The 16699-nt window shown below is 47.5% G+C and overlaps 1 protein-coding gene and 1 long non-coding RNA gene across 3 annotated transcripts in view; one reads left to right on the top strand and one right to left on the bottom strand.

Moving 5' to 3' along the window:
- Positions 1-1104, bottom strand: part of LOC110290089 — a 7213-nt gene extending 6109 nt beyond the window's left edge. The window contains exon 1 of the long non-coding RNA XR_002377398.1: positions 1007-1104. This is a non-coding gene — a long non-coding RNA (uncharacterized LOC110290089). The remainder of the gene's footprint in view (positions 1-1006) is intronic.
- Ttll11 (tubulin tyrosine ligase like 11) overlaps positions 1-16699 on the top strand; it is a 233650-nt gene that overhangs the window by 163370 nt on the left and 53581 nt on the right. Inside the window, exon 7 of one of the 2 annotated variants that reach the window (XM_021156572.2) lies at positions 2574-2672. The exons of the other annotated variant lie outside the window; for it this stretch is intronic. Coding sequence (XP_021012231.2) covers positions 2574-2672 — 99 coding nt within the window. The remainder of the gene's footprint in view (positions 1-2573; positions 2673-16699) is intronic. 2 annotated transcript variants of the gene reach the window in all.

The raw sequence follows: 16699 nt of genomic DNA, 5'->3' as shown, positions 1-16699 counted from the left end.
ACAGTTGGATCTCATGGAGGCATTTCCTCAACTGAAGCTCCTTTCTCTGTGATAACTCCAGCTGTGTCAAGTTGACACAAAAATAGCCAGTACAACACCCATGTGTCAGACCCCACGGACACAGTCCTTGCAGGGTCACAGAGCACAGCCTCCTGACTCCCACCTCTACCCCATTCTCTGCCACCCTCCCTGCCGCTCCGAGTCTCCAAGCATTTCTTGCTCAGGATGATGAGGATGGTGGTAACAGAGAATGGGAAGGAGGAAGGAGGGGAAGGGAGGCTGGTGAGGAGCAGAAGCTGCAAAGGTTATTCGGGGCTTATTGCGGAAGTGGTGGGGGTCCTGAGTCCTGCCGATGAGGCTGAGCACCTGAGGGAGGAAAGAAGTGAGCCAATTTGGGTCTGCAGAGTGGAGCAAAGCAGAGTAGGGTAGGCTGGGCTCTGGCTTCAAGTGTAGCACAGAGAGATGTTCTTCCTCTGGTCTTGCCTCACAGAGCTGACATGAGCCTAAAAGAGAAGTAGCAACTCGGGATTTATTATTATTATTGTAATCATTTCTAGGTAAACTACCCTAAGCACACAGCCTGTGAGCAGTGCTTGGGCATCCTGGACTCTCAAGGGAGCCTCTTCTGTGTCTGTGCCACATCCTCGATATTGAGGCTCCATTAAACCGTCCAACCTCTTCTAGATTGCCAGGTCACATTCAATTAATATGTCGAGAAGAAAGCTGCTGAGTGGGCACTGAGTTGACATTTGCTTCATAAAACTCCTTTTCTAAGGAACGGGAAGGAGGAGCCCTAGAGCCTGGCGAGGCTGGCTGTGACCCACAGCTACAGCCTCTGAGCCTTTTCACATGCGGTCCCTTTAGTTTGGGGCAGCCACCGCCTTGAGACCCTCCCATCCCAGTACAGTGTGAAGAAGGCTCCTCTACCAGTGAATTTGGGTGCTTCTTCCTGCTTCAGGGCAAAGGGGATTCTCTGCAGTTGCCCTATCAGCCCCAGACCACTCACTTAAAGTACCTGCCGGTCTTCCTCTGCAGGCATTTGTCCTTCCACACTGGGACATGTGTGAAGTCACTGCTGTTCAGAACAGTTAGGCAGAGGGACTGGCAAGTGGAGAGGAAAAGGAAGACAGTGGGGGAGGGCAGGGGAGGGCAGTGGAGGGCAGGGCAGTGGAGGGCAGGGCAGGGCAGGGCAGGGCAGGGCAGTGGAGGGCAGTGGAGGGCAGGGGAGGGGAGGGCAGGGCAGGGCAGGGCAGGGCAGTGGAGGGCAGGGGAGGAGAGGGGAGGGCAGGGGAAGGGAGGGGAGGGAAGGGGAGGTGGTTGAGGCTTCAGGAAAGCACAGTGAGGGAGGACAGGGTGGGCTGTGGAACTGTCCTCAGAGGGGTCAGAAGGAAGGTGCACATGTGTCCTACTGGTGGCACAGGAAATACCGTTATATCTTCAGCACTGGCCTAGCCTGGATCCCTGTGCCCTTTGTATTCCCAGCATTCCCTGCTTCCCCAGTATTCCCTGCTTTCCCAGCAGTCTGTTTCTCCTATAGGTCTCAGGGACAGAATTCAACAACCCTTCTTTTATCTACTTAGAGGTAACTGAAGTTTTAGACAATGGAACAGCATACTCACATAAAAATACACACAGACACACAAACATACATCCACACATACAAAAACACATTCACACACAAACACATGCATACACACACACCCATACAAATATGCCAAATATGTTCACACACATACACAGGCATACACACACACACATGCAAGCACAAGTACATGTGCCCACAGGCTTCTACACAAACACATATACACATGCATATACAAACACACAGTGAGCTTTTAGAGGAACACTATCTACAGGGAAATAAAACACATTCTAGCATTTTCTTCTGACAGCCTTTACTGTCTGGAAGAGCCTAAGAGCCATCGAGGGAGCAAGCACGCCAGCTCACTGCTACTAAACTTAAGAAATGGGAGATAAAGAGAAGAGACAGCTTGGCTTCCGCCTTTGTCTTTATGATTGTATTTCCATGAACATAGAACTTTAGTTAGAAGCAAAACCTTTAAACAGTTGTTGGCCCCTCCCCATCCTGACTGTGACTTTTCTCTCACCTGTATCCTCATGTGGAGCAATTTGTAGAGATCTGATCTTGAGAGGGGTTTGTTTATCTCTGGTCTTAGTGTGTGAGCTTAACCCCTCTCCCCCGCTTCCTCTCTGACTGCACCTTAGCTTATGGTGAGAGCTTACAGCTCTTCTGAGACCCTTTCTGCTCCACTGTGAGCTCCCATTAGGAAGGGACACTGTGATGCTTATTTTGTATCCCCTTATGTGACAGCACTTGTCACATAAGCCACCTCACCAATTTCTCTGACTGTGTAATAAAGACACTGAGTGCCTTTGGTTCTGTTCAAACATTTGGCAGGAAGCTCCCACCCCAGTCCCTCTGGGCCCCAATGCAGGCTGGGCCCCCATGGATGTCCTCTGAGCCACTCCACAGGATCTCTGTAGAACTTACTTTAACTGCCTCATGCAAAGCAGCCTGCAAAAAAAGAGTTCCTTGTGCTTTCTGCTTTCAGCTTTCCAGATATCTATATGGACAGAAAACACAGAATTCCTCCAGTTTCTGACAGAATGTCTTCATGGAAGCATAAGGGTTCCTCGATTTCCATAGTCAGGTACTGACTAGTCAAGTGCACATAGTGGGGCTGATAGTCTCTTTACTGCCATATCAGGGTGTGGAACAGGGAACTGGACAGGGAGTGCAACAAAAGGCAATGAAAGCCATCCCCAAATAAGCCATGGGCGGTGGCACAATCCCTGTAATCCTAGCACTTGGGAGGCTAGCCTGGGCTACGTATCAAGACTATACCTCCAGACGAATAAATCCCCAATTTACCCTTGGTGTAGGCAGAGGGATGTGAACTTGGAAGAAAAGGAAAGGCCTGGATAAGAATCCCTGTTCACCCATTTTCCTGACCCATGACTGTGGATCCTCAGGCTTATCATTTACTTTAAATGTCTGCCTGCCTGCCTCTCTCTCTCTCTCTCTCTCTCTCTCTCTCTCTCTCTCTGTCACACACACACACACACACACACACACACACACACACACACACACACGAGGAAGAATGGAACAGGAAGTCTGAGAAGCAAGCAGCATGCTAACGATTCCTCCAATATTTTACCATGATCCAAATGCTGAATATTTTGCCCCTTTTGTTTCTTCTTTTTGGGATCTTTTTGATATCTTTTTTCCTTGAGCACATATTGACTTTATAATTAGGAAGATAGAAAATAAGCCTGAAAGAATAAAATAGAGGGAAAAAATGCACATTAAGAAGCAAGCATAAGTTGGCACTGTGTAAATGGTAGCTATTTTTACTAATTAGTCATTATGTCTAATAATAATAATTAGGAGTAATGATTTCCTCTGGGAATGAACTTTTGCATTTGTTGGTTGGAGGTTGTAGAAGACTCATGGCTCCCTTGCCAAAAGATAGGGACCAGAGTCCCCTTCCAATCAGGCTGCCCCTTACCTGCCTTCCTGGCTCTCCCACAACCTCAGCTCCCTGCTCAGCCTCACCCCATCATTGGTGCCGCTCACCCACCCACATAAGTCTACAGTGTACAGAGCTCCTGTGCCCACACAAACGGCCATCACTTCTACTGTAGCAGAAAGTGAGACAGATTGCTGTCACCCCTCTGCTGATGGTTTTTCTCTAGAGGACAGTGAGAGCAAGAGAATTGGGGGTCTCATCTGCTTCCTCTGTGTGGGAGGTAGAGAAGGTACTCCACGGAGACTCAAACATCTAAAACCACCTGGATGCTGCTGACTGGAAAGAGTTCAGGCCCCAGTGAGTTTCTCTTCAGTGATTCCATCGGCCAGGATGAGAATTTAGACTAAAACTCCAGCCTTCTTTAAGTCCCCACCAGAGAGAAGAGAGGTTCTATATTAAGGAAAGAGTGGGATTCCTCCGAAGCTTTGTGAGATGAACAGGCAGGCAGCATCTCTGAACCTGTGTTTTCAGGCAGAAAAAAACAAGCAATGGGCACAGCTGGATCCCAAGGTCCTTGATGTTCTCAACCTCGTGACGTGATGATTATAAATAGAGTGGACTCTGGGAAGAGAGTGGACTTGGCTGTTTTCTGTGCTCCAAGGGCAAGCTGCCAAAATGTGATGGATAAGACAAGAAAGGACAGGAATTCTCTCTGGGACTGACACTGATCGGTCCAGTTCCCAGAGGAGACAAATGATGGGAAGACTTCTAGGTGGCTTCTAAAAGGAGAGGAAGCAGGCTCTCCTCAGATCTCATGATCCCAAGATTCCCCTCCCCGACCCCTTGCACCCAGTATCTTACTTACTGTGAAGAGACACCATGACCAAGACATTTAATAAAAGAAAACACTTACCTGGGGGCTTGCTTGCAGTCTCAGACGGTTAGTCCATGTGCTGGTCATGCACACAGAGCTACATTCTGCACAGGGGCTTATGAGTGCTCCTGTGTGTGGAATCTGAGAAGCAGGTAGGCACAGAACACCATCAAACCTTGCTCTGGGAACTGGTATTCTCTATAGAGGGTGAGGAGGTGAAGTATGGAGATGGATGAGAAATGAAATGAAGGTGTAGAACTGAGCAGTCAGCCTCGCACTCCCAGGTTCGGCATCTCGCCGTGCAACCAACCACACAGTGGAAACACTAGGGAATGCTGTATCCGTACTGACCATGTGCAGACATCCGCTTGCTTGCAGCAGTTTCCTAAACAATAGTGTGCATCAATTCTCTCTATAGCATCTGCATTCCATTTGATATTGGGATCTGGAGAGGACCCCATATATTCAGGAGGATGTGAGCAGGTTCTCTGCAAATATCACACCATTTTTTTTTCATAAGGGATTTGGACAACTCGGGCTTGAGGCTCCCCATCACTGGTCCTGGCTCACATCCCCATGAGCCCCAAGGAATGAGAGTACACCGTTGAAAACAGAGGGAGGAGAAGTCCCTGAGGTTCTGAGGAAGCAGGGTGCCAGCAAAGTGCTCAGGGGACATCAGACTAAAAAGGAGTCAACTGAACACATTTTTGGTAGGCATGATGGAGTGATTAGTGGGTAGGGTAAAGTCAGAGGTGACAGGGTGGGCTGTGTTCCTTGGATGTGATAGGAAGAATGTTTTGGAAGAGGATGTGCATAGTGGCCAGACAAAGACATCATGAGAGTTCAGGTGTCTCTCCGTGGTGACAGAAGGTGGGGGTGTCATGGGAACCTGAGGGGACAAGAGAGAACAGGGGAGAGGACTTACTTGGCCATCTCATATTATGAGGGCATGGGGAAAATTGGTTTCTCTAGTATCTAGCCACCAGGTGAGTAGAGATACCCCCTCCAACACACACACACACACACACACACACACACACACACACACACACACACGCATGCATGCACACTAGAGGCTTGGGTTCTGGAAAGAAGCTGACCAATTTACCAGTGACTTTCCCAAGTATACACATGTTCTCAAAGACATTCTTTATCCTACATAGACAATGATGGGCCAGTGTAGCCTCGTGGAATGTCCATCAGTCTCCAAGCAGAAGGACATTCTGACGCAGGCTGCACATAGAGAACCCCAAGGGCACTGTACTAAGTGAAATACAGCAAATACTCACTCGTCTGTGGAGGGAAGTCCCAAGAAGGTGGCACAGGGGCTGCAGGGAGGGGAAGCAGAGACTTGTGTCTCTATTTTGAAAGAGGAAAGTCTCTGGAAGTCGGTGGCACTGATGGCTACACAACAAAGAATCTCTCTGACATCACGAAATTTGGCAAAATTTAATTTAAATGAGTCAAAAGGGACGTTCTCTGTCAAACGGAGTGCGTCAAATGTTAATTTATTGTTGAGGTCCTGGGGATTGAAGCCAGGACACCACTCATGTTCCGCAAAGCACCCTGGTGCTAAGCTGCACTCCCCGGCCTTGGTTTACAAATTCAAACAAACAAACAAACAAACAAACAGCCCCTTCTTTGAAAAACAATTCAAATTAAATTTTCATCTGCTTACTTTGTGTGTGTGTGTGTGTGTAGGGTGTTATGTGTGAAGCTGAGAGGACAACTTGTATAAACTGCTTCTCTCCTCTCACCATGTGGATCCTGGGACTAGAACTCAGGTTGTCAGGCTTGGCAGCAAGCACCTTAATCTGATGAGAAAAATTAGAAGTCTCCTAAGCAGTTTTCTTAGAGTCAGGCATTTGGAGTTATCTCCCAAAGCTACTTTCACCCACCTTGCCTCTTAGTCTGGGCTCTGGGTGTGGGGCGCCTGGAAAATTCACCTTGCCTCTCTAAGCCTGTTTGTCCTCACCTGTAGAGTCATGGGGCTGGGGAGAAGACTGAAGACATCCACACTTCGATGCCTAGGACAGAGCAAACCTTTTGCCATTGGTCAGTTAATTTGCTATTCCCATACTGGCATAGCTGGGCCAGTGCTCAGCCTGCTCCAGTGCTCATGAGCTGTGTGACCTTGGGCTAACCTCTAATTTTCCCGTACCTTAGTTCCCACCCATAGAGAGGGACTGGTAATCCCTGACTGAGAGAGTTGATGTAGGACTTGGTAGGACCATGTACAAAGCCCCCAAGGCAGGGCCTGCAGGCCATGGCCGATGACATTAGTTGTCATTGGGTGAGTACAGAGTCACAGATAGCAGGAAGAAAATTAGCATGGCAACACGACACGGGCATCTCTGGCTGTTTTATAATCCGTTTCCACATCTATTTCATGTTACAGGCAGAAAAGGCTCAGAGCAGATCTGCAGAGTCCTGAAATTATCCCTCTGTGCTCCAGAAGTGTGTTCGTGTCTGAAATATGTATATATTTGCAAAGAGACAGGCCTAAGTAATGTATATATTTGAAATATGTATATATCCTAAGGAATGTGTATCAAGCCACTGTCCTAGACTGAGCCCCTTGCTCCATCCAGAGGGCTGGAGATGACCTCAAATCAGATGCTCTCTGCGAAGAGCTGATTGTGGCCCATGGGAGAGCTGAGGATGCTGTCGCAGCCCTGAAACCTATATGCCAAGCCACCCTGGGCAAGTCAAGCTCCTTCTCCGAAGTTCAGCCCTTGTCTGCATACAGAACAAGCGTGTTGAATGTGGAACTCCCTGTGCCCAGAGCCTTTCCCCGCAATGGAGAGCAGATTTCAGGGTGTCAAATGTTATGTTGTACGCAAATCCCTCTGCACCATTCACAGTTGACCTTGGGAATCTTACCTGTCAGCCAGGATAGGTCTGACCCCTCCCCTATGCATGTAGGGATCACAGCAACAGACTGCCCAGGAAGAGAAAGATACCGTGTCCAGGTAGAACACAGAATACTGAGAACTGGAGAGGGAAATGAGAGCAGAGATACAGGGCAGTGGTCTCCTGGTGACACAACTGGAGAGGAACTGATGGCTCACAGCCACAACAGGTACAAGTCAGCAGGGGACCTGGGTAAAGCAGGACCCATTCCAGGTCCCCTGACTCCCAAGCAGTTGAGGCCTGACTCCCAAAGGGCATAGCACACAGCTGCCATGGTTCAAGTAAACTGCCCTGGGAAGATAACAGATGCTGGGGCAGACCCAGTGCCCAAGGTACAGAGGACCCCCCCTCTTCTCATGCCCTGTCCTATCCCTGGGAGCCTCTGTTCCTGGGTCCAGGCCACTCCTCTACATCTCAGACCATGACAACAGCATTCACTTTTCTTCTGTTTGCATCTTCCTCTGGTCTTCTCTCTGTCTTATGCCAAGGCATGGTCTGCCCATCTCACATGAGACACTCTACTTTATCTACTTTATGCGGTCTTATCTCAAGCTGGAATTGAATCAAATCCAGCAAAGCTCCGTTCAGATCCTGGGGATCATCGGTGTGTGCACTGGCATAGTGTAGCCTAGTCAAATGCTCAGTAACCAACCAAAGTCGATTAGCACTGGCAGACAAATTGCAGGTTATCATTCAGCCATGCCTGCCATCCATATGTATGAAGTCCACAGTCCTGACTCCCTTGTGGAATCAGGCACAGCCGTTAAAGGAACCAGTTTTAGAGACAGTGCTAACAGTGTTCCCCCAACCGCGTTCCTGTAAGCCACAGTCAGTGTTTTCTCAGGTCTCAGGTCTGTGGCAACAAAGGAAACTTCCTAGGCTGTCTTCGTGTCCTCAGTGCTTGCAAAGATTTTGATGGGCTCCAGCCACTTAAGAAGTGGGTCACTTGTAGAAACATTGGGCTTCAGTGAACGCATCAAGCCTGTGTGTAGGAAAAACATACTGTACTGTTTTCTCTAGAGCTGGCCTGAGACAACCAGCTTGTTCCTGAGAACAGATGTTTTGTGAAACCCACTGTGACAGGCTCATCATCTTGGGCTGGAGATGGGCCAGCACTTAGTCACCAGCCTTGCAAGGACACAAACGGCTCTAGGCTGTCCACTTGTCCCTGGCTTGCAGGGCATGTGCCACCCTACAGTGCTCAGGATCTGAAGTTAAACAGTTTACCAGTCGGGGAATGGAGGCGGCGATGGTGGCAGCAGCTAGCAGGTGTGCCTGGGGTAAGTTGTTTCCAAGGTATCATCTGGGAATATTCTAGAATAGTTCTGTGCACCTGACTTTCATGCAGGGCTCACTGTGCACCAGGCCCTGTTGAAACTGTTTCTACATTATTGCAGAATAACCCTCTATGACCATCCATTCCAGAGAGGAGGATACTGAGGCCTGCTGGTCACTTCTAAGAGCTGCCGTTTCCGGTCACCAACAGATGGGAGGTGAAGGGCAGGGGGTCACAAAGTCACAGAAGTGGATCTCCTCCTGGTTCTGGACCCAGAGTACAAATTATGTGGCCACAGCTCTTCTGATCATTTGGAGAGAAGCAGCTTTGGATGGCTCTGGTTTGTTTCTTGGTAATACCACCCCAGTCCTTTCTGTATGTGTCACCATAATGCCAATCTATACATCAGGACACCTGTCACTAGATTTAGGGTCCTCTAAATCCAGATGATCTCAAAGCTTTTAACTTGTTTTTGTTTTTGTTTTTTCCTCTGCAAAGATTGTCCTTATAAGGTCCTGGACAGTCATGGTCTTGGGGATTAGAACCTGAAAATGTCTGGAAGGTGAGGCACAGTTCAGCCCTTAACTAGTAGTTTTTCCAAGGACATCTTGCCAAGATCATATAGCAAGATATGGTCTCTCTACAGCTGGTCAATGTGACTATGGGTTATTCAGCTCTAAATGGGACATGTGTATCATACCCCTCCTCTCAAGGCTACAAGATTATCAAGGAGTAGGGCAGAAAGATTGTAAGAGGTGGAGGTAGTAGGCGACTACACTGAAATAGTGTTTGCTGACTACAGTGGGCAGTCACACATCTGAACTTCAGCAATGCAGCCCCTGGGAGACACCCATGCTCCAGTAGATGGGCCCACACCCATGTGCACATAGACACCACTGAGTGGACTCTGAGGTTTATAAAAGGACCACTCGAAATTCAGAGAAAATAGTGGGGTGGGAGTGGGAAGGAAGAGAGAGTAGGGGAAGGGAGGAAGGAGAGGGGAAGGAATAGAAGTAGATTTGAGTACAATGATATGATACGTGTGTCATTCTCGAAGAAGAAGAGGAGGGAGAAAGGGAGGAGGGGAGGAGGGAGAAGAATAAAAGCATCCCACATTTCAGAGTGGAATCCAAGTTGGCTGAACTCTCTATGAAGCCCCAGTCAGGTACTAAGTCATCTTATCAGATACTCCTAGCTCTAGTATCATGGAGACAACATATAGTCAAGAGAAAAGAGGCCAACCACTCTGGTCTTAACATACCCATGCTGAAACCAGGCATGTGTAATCCTAGCTCTCAAGAGGCAAAGGACTGTAAATTGAAGCCCAGCCTGGGCTATGTAGCAGGGAGATCCTGCCCCAGATGAGTCCTGGGGTCAAGCAGATCTGTACTCATAATTGGTCCCATTCTTGACTGGCTTCCGGCAAATTGTGTCCCTCCTGGTCTGTACAGCAGTGTTGCATCTGAAAGCTGGGAATCCTGGGAAGAAGACACGTGACCACCAAGGGTTCTGGCGATGGCCAATGTGCCCTGGCTGCAAGAGTGCACTCAGGCAGAGCTGAAGCATCCTGCCTCACAGCCCTGACCACCTCACTCAGGGTCTCTCCAGACTCAGGGCCTCCAAATGGAAGAGGGTGGGGCTGCCTCTGAAGCTGTTCTCCAGAGACCAGGGTGAGGACAAGGAAGAAGTGTTTCTGAGGCTTGGCTAACTGCTCAAGAGAAGTTGCCAAAAAAACAAGAAAATATCGAGCTGCAGGTTCTGGGAAACAAATTATGTTCAACTTGGAACACTGGACTCACCGGGATGCAGGTGGGACATCTGTGGATTTGTCTGGCAGGTGTTAGGCTGAGAAGGTGACTTTTAAAAGCTACATGAAGCCAAAGACTGAGAGGAAGAAAATTTAACCTGTTTAGGCTGACTCCTGTGCTGTCTACAGCAATGGGGGAGAGCAGGCTTGAAAGGTGAAAATGTGCTAGCTACAAACTCATTGTTTAATCAGGGATGGGAAGCTGTGCTCTGAGCCTGGGGCAGCGAGCATCAGCTTTGGCAGGGGTTCCTCAAATGCTGAGCAAGGCAGGAGAGACCTGGAGAAGGTATACAAGTCTCTCTCTCTCTCTCTCTCTCTCTCTCTCTCTCTCTCACACACACACACACACACACACACACACACACACACACACTCGCTCTCCAGTAAAGGCCCTGATAACAGATTCAGAGTCTTCCCATAATCACCCAGGAGTCTGTCTGCACAGTAAAAGCTATAACTCCTCCTCCTGACAAAAGGTGTACCTTTGCTGATTGACAGTATGTCTCATCTGAACGCCATGGAGTTCCATGGACAGGAAGTTGTCCCTGAACTACCACTTTCTATACATCCCACCCTACAGCATGTGGGCGTGTGTGTTTGGCAGGGTGAGGGTAGGTTGCTAGTTGTTGCCATGACAACCAAGAAAGAGGCTCGTGAGCTCTGACTCCAGTGCCTGCTTGTTAGTAATGAAACCTCATGGTGAAGACTTTGTCCCCTGACCTTGGGGAATGAGGAGGTCCACACCATATTCCTGTTGGCATGGAGACCTTTGACTACTCACCAAATCCAGTCCAGTAAATATTAATTTATTTGAAAGAATGGGTGTTAGGAAGATGTCAAGAGGCCTGGGAAGATAGCTTCATTGGTAAAATGCTCCCTATACAAGCATGAAGAAGACCAGAGTACAAGCAATAGTGCTTACATAAACAGTTGAGTTCATTGATATATGCCTATTTCTATGCCAGGGAGGTAGAGATAGGTGAGTCCCTACCTAGTCAGTTAAGGTCAGTGAGAGATCTTGTCTGAGGAAAAAAAGTGGGGAGGACTGGGGAGATGGCTCAGCAGTAAGAGCACTGGTTCCTCTTCCAGAGGACTTAGGTTGGATCCCCAGCAGGCACATGGAGGGTCACAACTGTATATAACTGTAGTCTCAGGGGATCTGACAGCCTCTTTCAGCTTCCTCAGGCACCATATATAGACGTGCCTGCAGGCAAAACACCCATGCACACGAAATTTAAAAGTGTTTAAAAAAAAGAAAAAAAAAGAAAGGAAAAAGGAAAGGAAAGGAAAGGAGAAAGGAAAGGAAAGGAGAAGAAAGGAGAAAGGAGAAAGAAGGAGAAAGGAGAAAGGAGAAAAGAGGAGAAAGGAGAAAGGAGAAAGAAAGGAGAAAGGAGAAAGGAGAAAGGAGGAAAGGAGAAAGGAGAAAGAAAGGAGAAAGGAGAAAGGAGAAAGAAAGGAGAAAGGAGAAAGAAAGGAGAAAGGAGAAGAAAGAAAGGAGAAAGGAGAAAGGAGAAAGGAGAAAGGAGAAAGGAGAAAGGAGAAAGGAGAAAGGAGAAAGGAGAAAGGAGAAAGGAGAAAGGAGAANAGGAAAGGAAAGGAAAGGAAAGGAAAGGAAAGGAAAGGAAAGGAAAGGAAAGGAAAGGAAAGGAAAGGAAAGGAAAGGAAAGGAAAGGAAAGAGAAAAGGGTAGCTAACCAGCTCCTATAGATTGATCTCTGGCTTCTAGCCTCCATATATTCATGTGTGCTGTGACAAAAAACAGTCAAGTTACAATCTTTGTAAATCAGCCACTTGAAGAAGTGTGTGTGTGTGTGTGTGTGTGTGGAGAGAGAGAGAGAGAGAGAGAGAGAGAGAGAGAGAGAGGAGAGAGAGAACTTCTAGACCCTGGTCTCTGTATCTCCACATCCTTACATAAGCTGTCTTGTATTGAGGACATGTCTGGCATTCTCTCAGGTTCTCTACATTTGAAATTCTGCTCAGAATGAATGAACCCCATCACCTTGGCACTGTCACACTTAGCAGATGAGAAAACTGATGCTTGGAGGGGCTAAGGCCCTTCCTGAGGACATTCATTGAATGACAGGCAGGCCTGCTTGATCCCCAAGATGCCTACAGCTCTTAACCTGTCTACTGCCTTGGTGCAACCTTAAGCTTGAACTCAATGCAGTCTCTCTAGAGCCTCTAGACCTATCAGGGAGACATCGTCTAAAAACTGTATCGCCATAACTAAACATTCAGTGCTTCTGTGAGAAACACCACAGCACACTGTCTGGATGTCTGCTTAGGGAATTGAGTGGTGACAAGAGAAATTAAATACTTTAATAGATTCTGACAACAACTATATGTTAGGGGAATTCAAAATCACATAAAGTAAAAAGTCAGGCTAATATGCATGCTTAATTACGAGCTGATTTAGAAAAAAAAAACAACTAATTTTGTTAGCGCTAGAGTTCTTTAAGGAAAATGAGATTGTAGAGTGGAGGAAGAGGTCAACATTCCTGGAGAAGGTGGTCTTAAACTGACCTTATGTCCCTCGCTTCAGAGTGGGTACTTGAAAAATTTGTGTCTAGTGGGGCACAGTAGCACAGGCCTGCAGTCCCAGCACTTTGGAGGCTGGGAGCAGAGCGATCTAGAGTTCGAGGCTATCTTAAGCTAAATAACAAAATGTTTGCCTATCTATCTATGAACCCATATTTCTTTCTATCATTCATACACACTCACATGTACACACGCATCTGCAAACCTGCATATGCTCGTGCACGCACAGACATACACAGAGAGATACATCCCATGAGTGGCAGCAGCTTTCCACACACCATGCTTCAGCCAGGATGCTGGCCCCTTGCTTTTGTGCTCCCACTGAGCCCCTCCACAGCTCCAGAAGCCAGACTGTACTGTCTGCTCCCTTTCACCAAAGGGAAACTGAGTCTCAGCAATAAGACACATTCAGTCAGTACCAGATGGATCCAGGATGAAGTTACTCTTGTTGTCATGAGCTACCCCCATAGCCTTGTTCTCAAGGGAGCTGAGTGCTTCCCTGAAGAGGACATCCAGCAGACGTCATGCCGTTCTTCCCACTATCAGAGCTCAAGAGCACATTGCATGTGCAGTCACTCACTAGCAGGCCTTCCTCACATGGGTGACATGTAAGAGACGAGGGGAACACAAATCAGTTCATTTCCAACAATCTTTCAGGAGAAATGGCCATGACGCAAGCTCATGATATACTTCCACCAGGAAGTACCTTAGGAAATGAAGGAAGCAAACTTCTGAGTGGGAGGGAGGGAAAGAGGTTGTGGCTGGCCTCTAAGCTGAGCTGTAAAGGACCAACAGAATCAGATCCTACCTAGGGATGAAAGCTACACAGGGCATCATCCTCCCAGACCAGGCGCCTGCATCCATCCCTGGGCACGAGGTGTGGATCTGGAAGCCACAAGATTGGCAGTTAGCATATACTACAATTGCTGGTCTACTACAGTAAGACCAATGCAAACACAGGCACAGGCTGTCCTTGCCTGAGAATGGCTCCTCCCATAAGGTCTCCCTCACACAGGATTCTACTGAGTAGTGGCTCACCAGGGAAATGGGGTGCAAATGCTGTGAGCCCCGTGTCACCAAGGATAGGTGGTTTGGGATTCAACACCTGTCTTCAGGGTTGAGGCAGGAGATTGAAAGGTGCTTCAGGCAAGTCAGCCAGAGAATGGAGTTGACTGGAGTCTGCCGAGCTGCTCTCTCTGGCCTGGTAGAGTCATATGAAATCACTGAATCAGGATTCCTGGAATACACAGCAGTCAAAAGAGATCTAGGACTTCTGCAGGCAATGAATGGGCTTGGGTGACTGGATGACAAAAAGAAGGCATTCTCCACAGAGTGCCATCTACACACGGCTATCCCCGTCCACCCCGCACCCATGCAGCCTGGGCTCTCATGCAGAACTGTGTTTAAATACTACAATGTTTTGTGTCTCAGCCTTGCACTGAGTGTGTAATTATGAGGATCCCTTCATTAGCAGAGCTGCACAGTGAAAGCTCAAGTCGGCCTTTTCTGCTAATTCTGGAGGTGGCGGGCGAAGCAGGCTAATACAACCGCTGATTACAATTGTCACACAGTCTCTCAGAAGCCGCAAGGAAGTTTCTGCTCTCCTGGAATGTGTGCAGGAGCTTTCAGTGACTGAGAGAGAGGGAAGAAAAGGTTCATTCTGGCCTTCAGAAGCAGAGATGTGTAGGAGTGGGAATGTGGAGTATGACATAGAGTTCCAATCCCTGCCTCCTCGCTGAGGGCAGTTCTCCCTCCTTAAGACTCAGGGTCACCAGATATAAACTCGAGGGAGTCATTGTGTCTATTTAATTCGAGTGTTAGGAGAACTCGCTCATATAGTGACTATACTCACTGCAAGATATGTGCACAGTGAGGCTGTGTGGAGGCCATAGGTTTAGTCATAGATTGAGACACTATAGGGACTGCCCTTCTGGAATTTTTCAGGAAAAAAACCAAACAGGTACTTCATGGACAGTTAGAAAAAAATAATGATTTAAGCATGATAAATTTTTTTAAGAAAAAAAATCAAGTATACTGTGTTTTGTTTTGTTTTTTGCATCCTGTAAGTCAAAGAGTAAGTTCTAAGTGAATCTCATTGACAATAATAATGATGATAGCATTAATATTGACAATGACGGTGATGGAGATGATCGTGGTGATGATGATGATGGTGATGACTGTGAAGAAGATGATGATAATGATGGTGGTGATGACAAAAATGACTGTGATCATGATGATGGTGGCAATGATGATGATGATGAAATGATGGTGATGGTTAATTATGATCTTGATGGAGGTAATGAATATGAAGGTGATGATGATGGCGATGGTTAATTATGATCATGACGATCGATGGTGATGAATATGATGGTGATTGTAAAGATGATGTAATGATGCTAATGATGAAGATGATGTGATGACGTAAGTGGCCATAATCATGATGATGGTGATGAATATGGTGATAATGACAGTGACAATGACAGTGATGATAATGAAGAAGAGGGTTATGGTGGTAATGAAGATGACAGTGTTGGTAGTGATCAAGAATATGATTATGAATAAACACAAGCTTTAATCCTGGCGCTCGGGAGTCAGAGGCAGGTGGATTACTGAGTTGGAGGCCAGCCTAATCTATAGACTGAGATTCAGGACAACCAGAGCAATACAGAGAAACCCTGTCTCAAAAAACAAAACAGACTATGACAACATGAAAGAGTATGTGAATGTACAAGTCAGGAAGGTTATGGATGAAGGAACAACCATTTTGCCCAAAAAGTTGTGGAAAGAGTTATAGAAAAGCTGGACACAGGAGTGACTGGGGAAACACATTTGCCAAGGGAGGGAACATGGGTGTGGAAGGGGTGGCAGGCAGTGAGCAGATGACATGAGGCCCAGCATGCCTCAGGACAGGACACGGTTCAAGCCAAGCTCAGACTCTGAGAAACTTTCTCTGGGTTGCAGAGAAGAGTGAAGCCTGGGAGGCTTTCATCTATTGACTGTGCTACAATATAGTCAGGAAAAGGGACAAAAGGGAAGACACATGACACGGAGAGTACTCTGCCAACAAAGAAGCTCATTGGGACGCTGGTAGAAAATGAGCTGTCAGATCCTTCATCTGGAAACCAAGAACAAGAGAGCTGGGCTCAGCGACCCCTAAAGGGCTCTCCAGCTCTGAAAAGACTCGCCTTCAGGTCTGGGGAAGCGGCCATAATACTGTGTCCTCGAGTTTGTCCTTCTGCCGATTCATTGTCTGGCCAAGCGAGAAAATGCTCAAGCAGCCGGCTAAGGTCACGGCTCTGTGGAGCATCCCACAGCAGGGGCAGAGATGGGGCTGTTGCCTCTGGCTTCCTTGATGCTTTGCATTCCACAGGCATCCTATGTCATGAGTTACAAGTGCTCTGGATGGAAAAGTAACATGCTGATCTGTTTGGCAAACAAAATGAAGCAACTACCCCAAGCTGAGCAATTGTCGCTCCCAGAAATCATACTTAAGTCACAGAGAAGCTGAGAGTTTATCTTGGTGCCTCACAGAAAGGTTGACTTTAGACCTTAACCAATAGCCCCATTTTTGCTGGCATAGACTGTGCCCACCCTCGTCTCTTTAAGCCTTTCTTACCCCATAAGAGATTCTCTCCACAACTATTAGGGAGGAGAAAATGGGTTGAGCTGAGCAATGACAAGCTGAGAAAGCGAGGGGAACACACCAGTTTTGAACCTAAACAACTCTGGGCTCAAATTTAATAACTGAGAGGTTTTTGTATATATATGAGAGGGGGGGAGAGAGAGAGAGAGAGAGAG

This window comes from Mus caroli, chromosome 2, assembly GCF_900094665.2.
Source record: "Mus caroli chromosome 2, CAROLI_EIJ_v1.1, whole genome shotgun sequence".
In the NCBI taxonomy this organism is placed as follows: Eukaryota; Metazoa; Chordata; class Mammalia; order Rodentia; family Muridae; genus Mus; species Mus caroli.
Note: the sequence above shows the minus strand (reverse complement) of the source record. Positions and strands in the feature narration are given on the sequence as shown.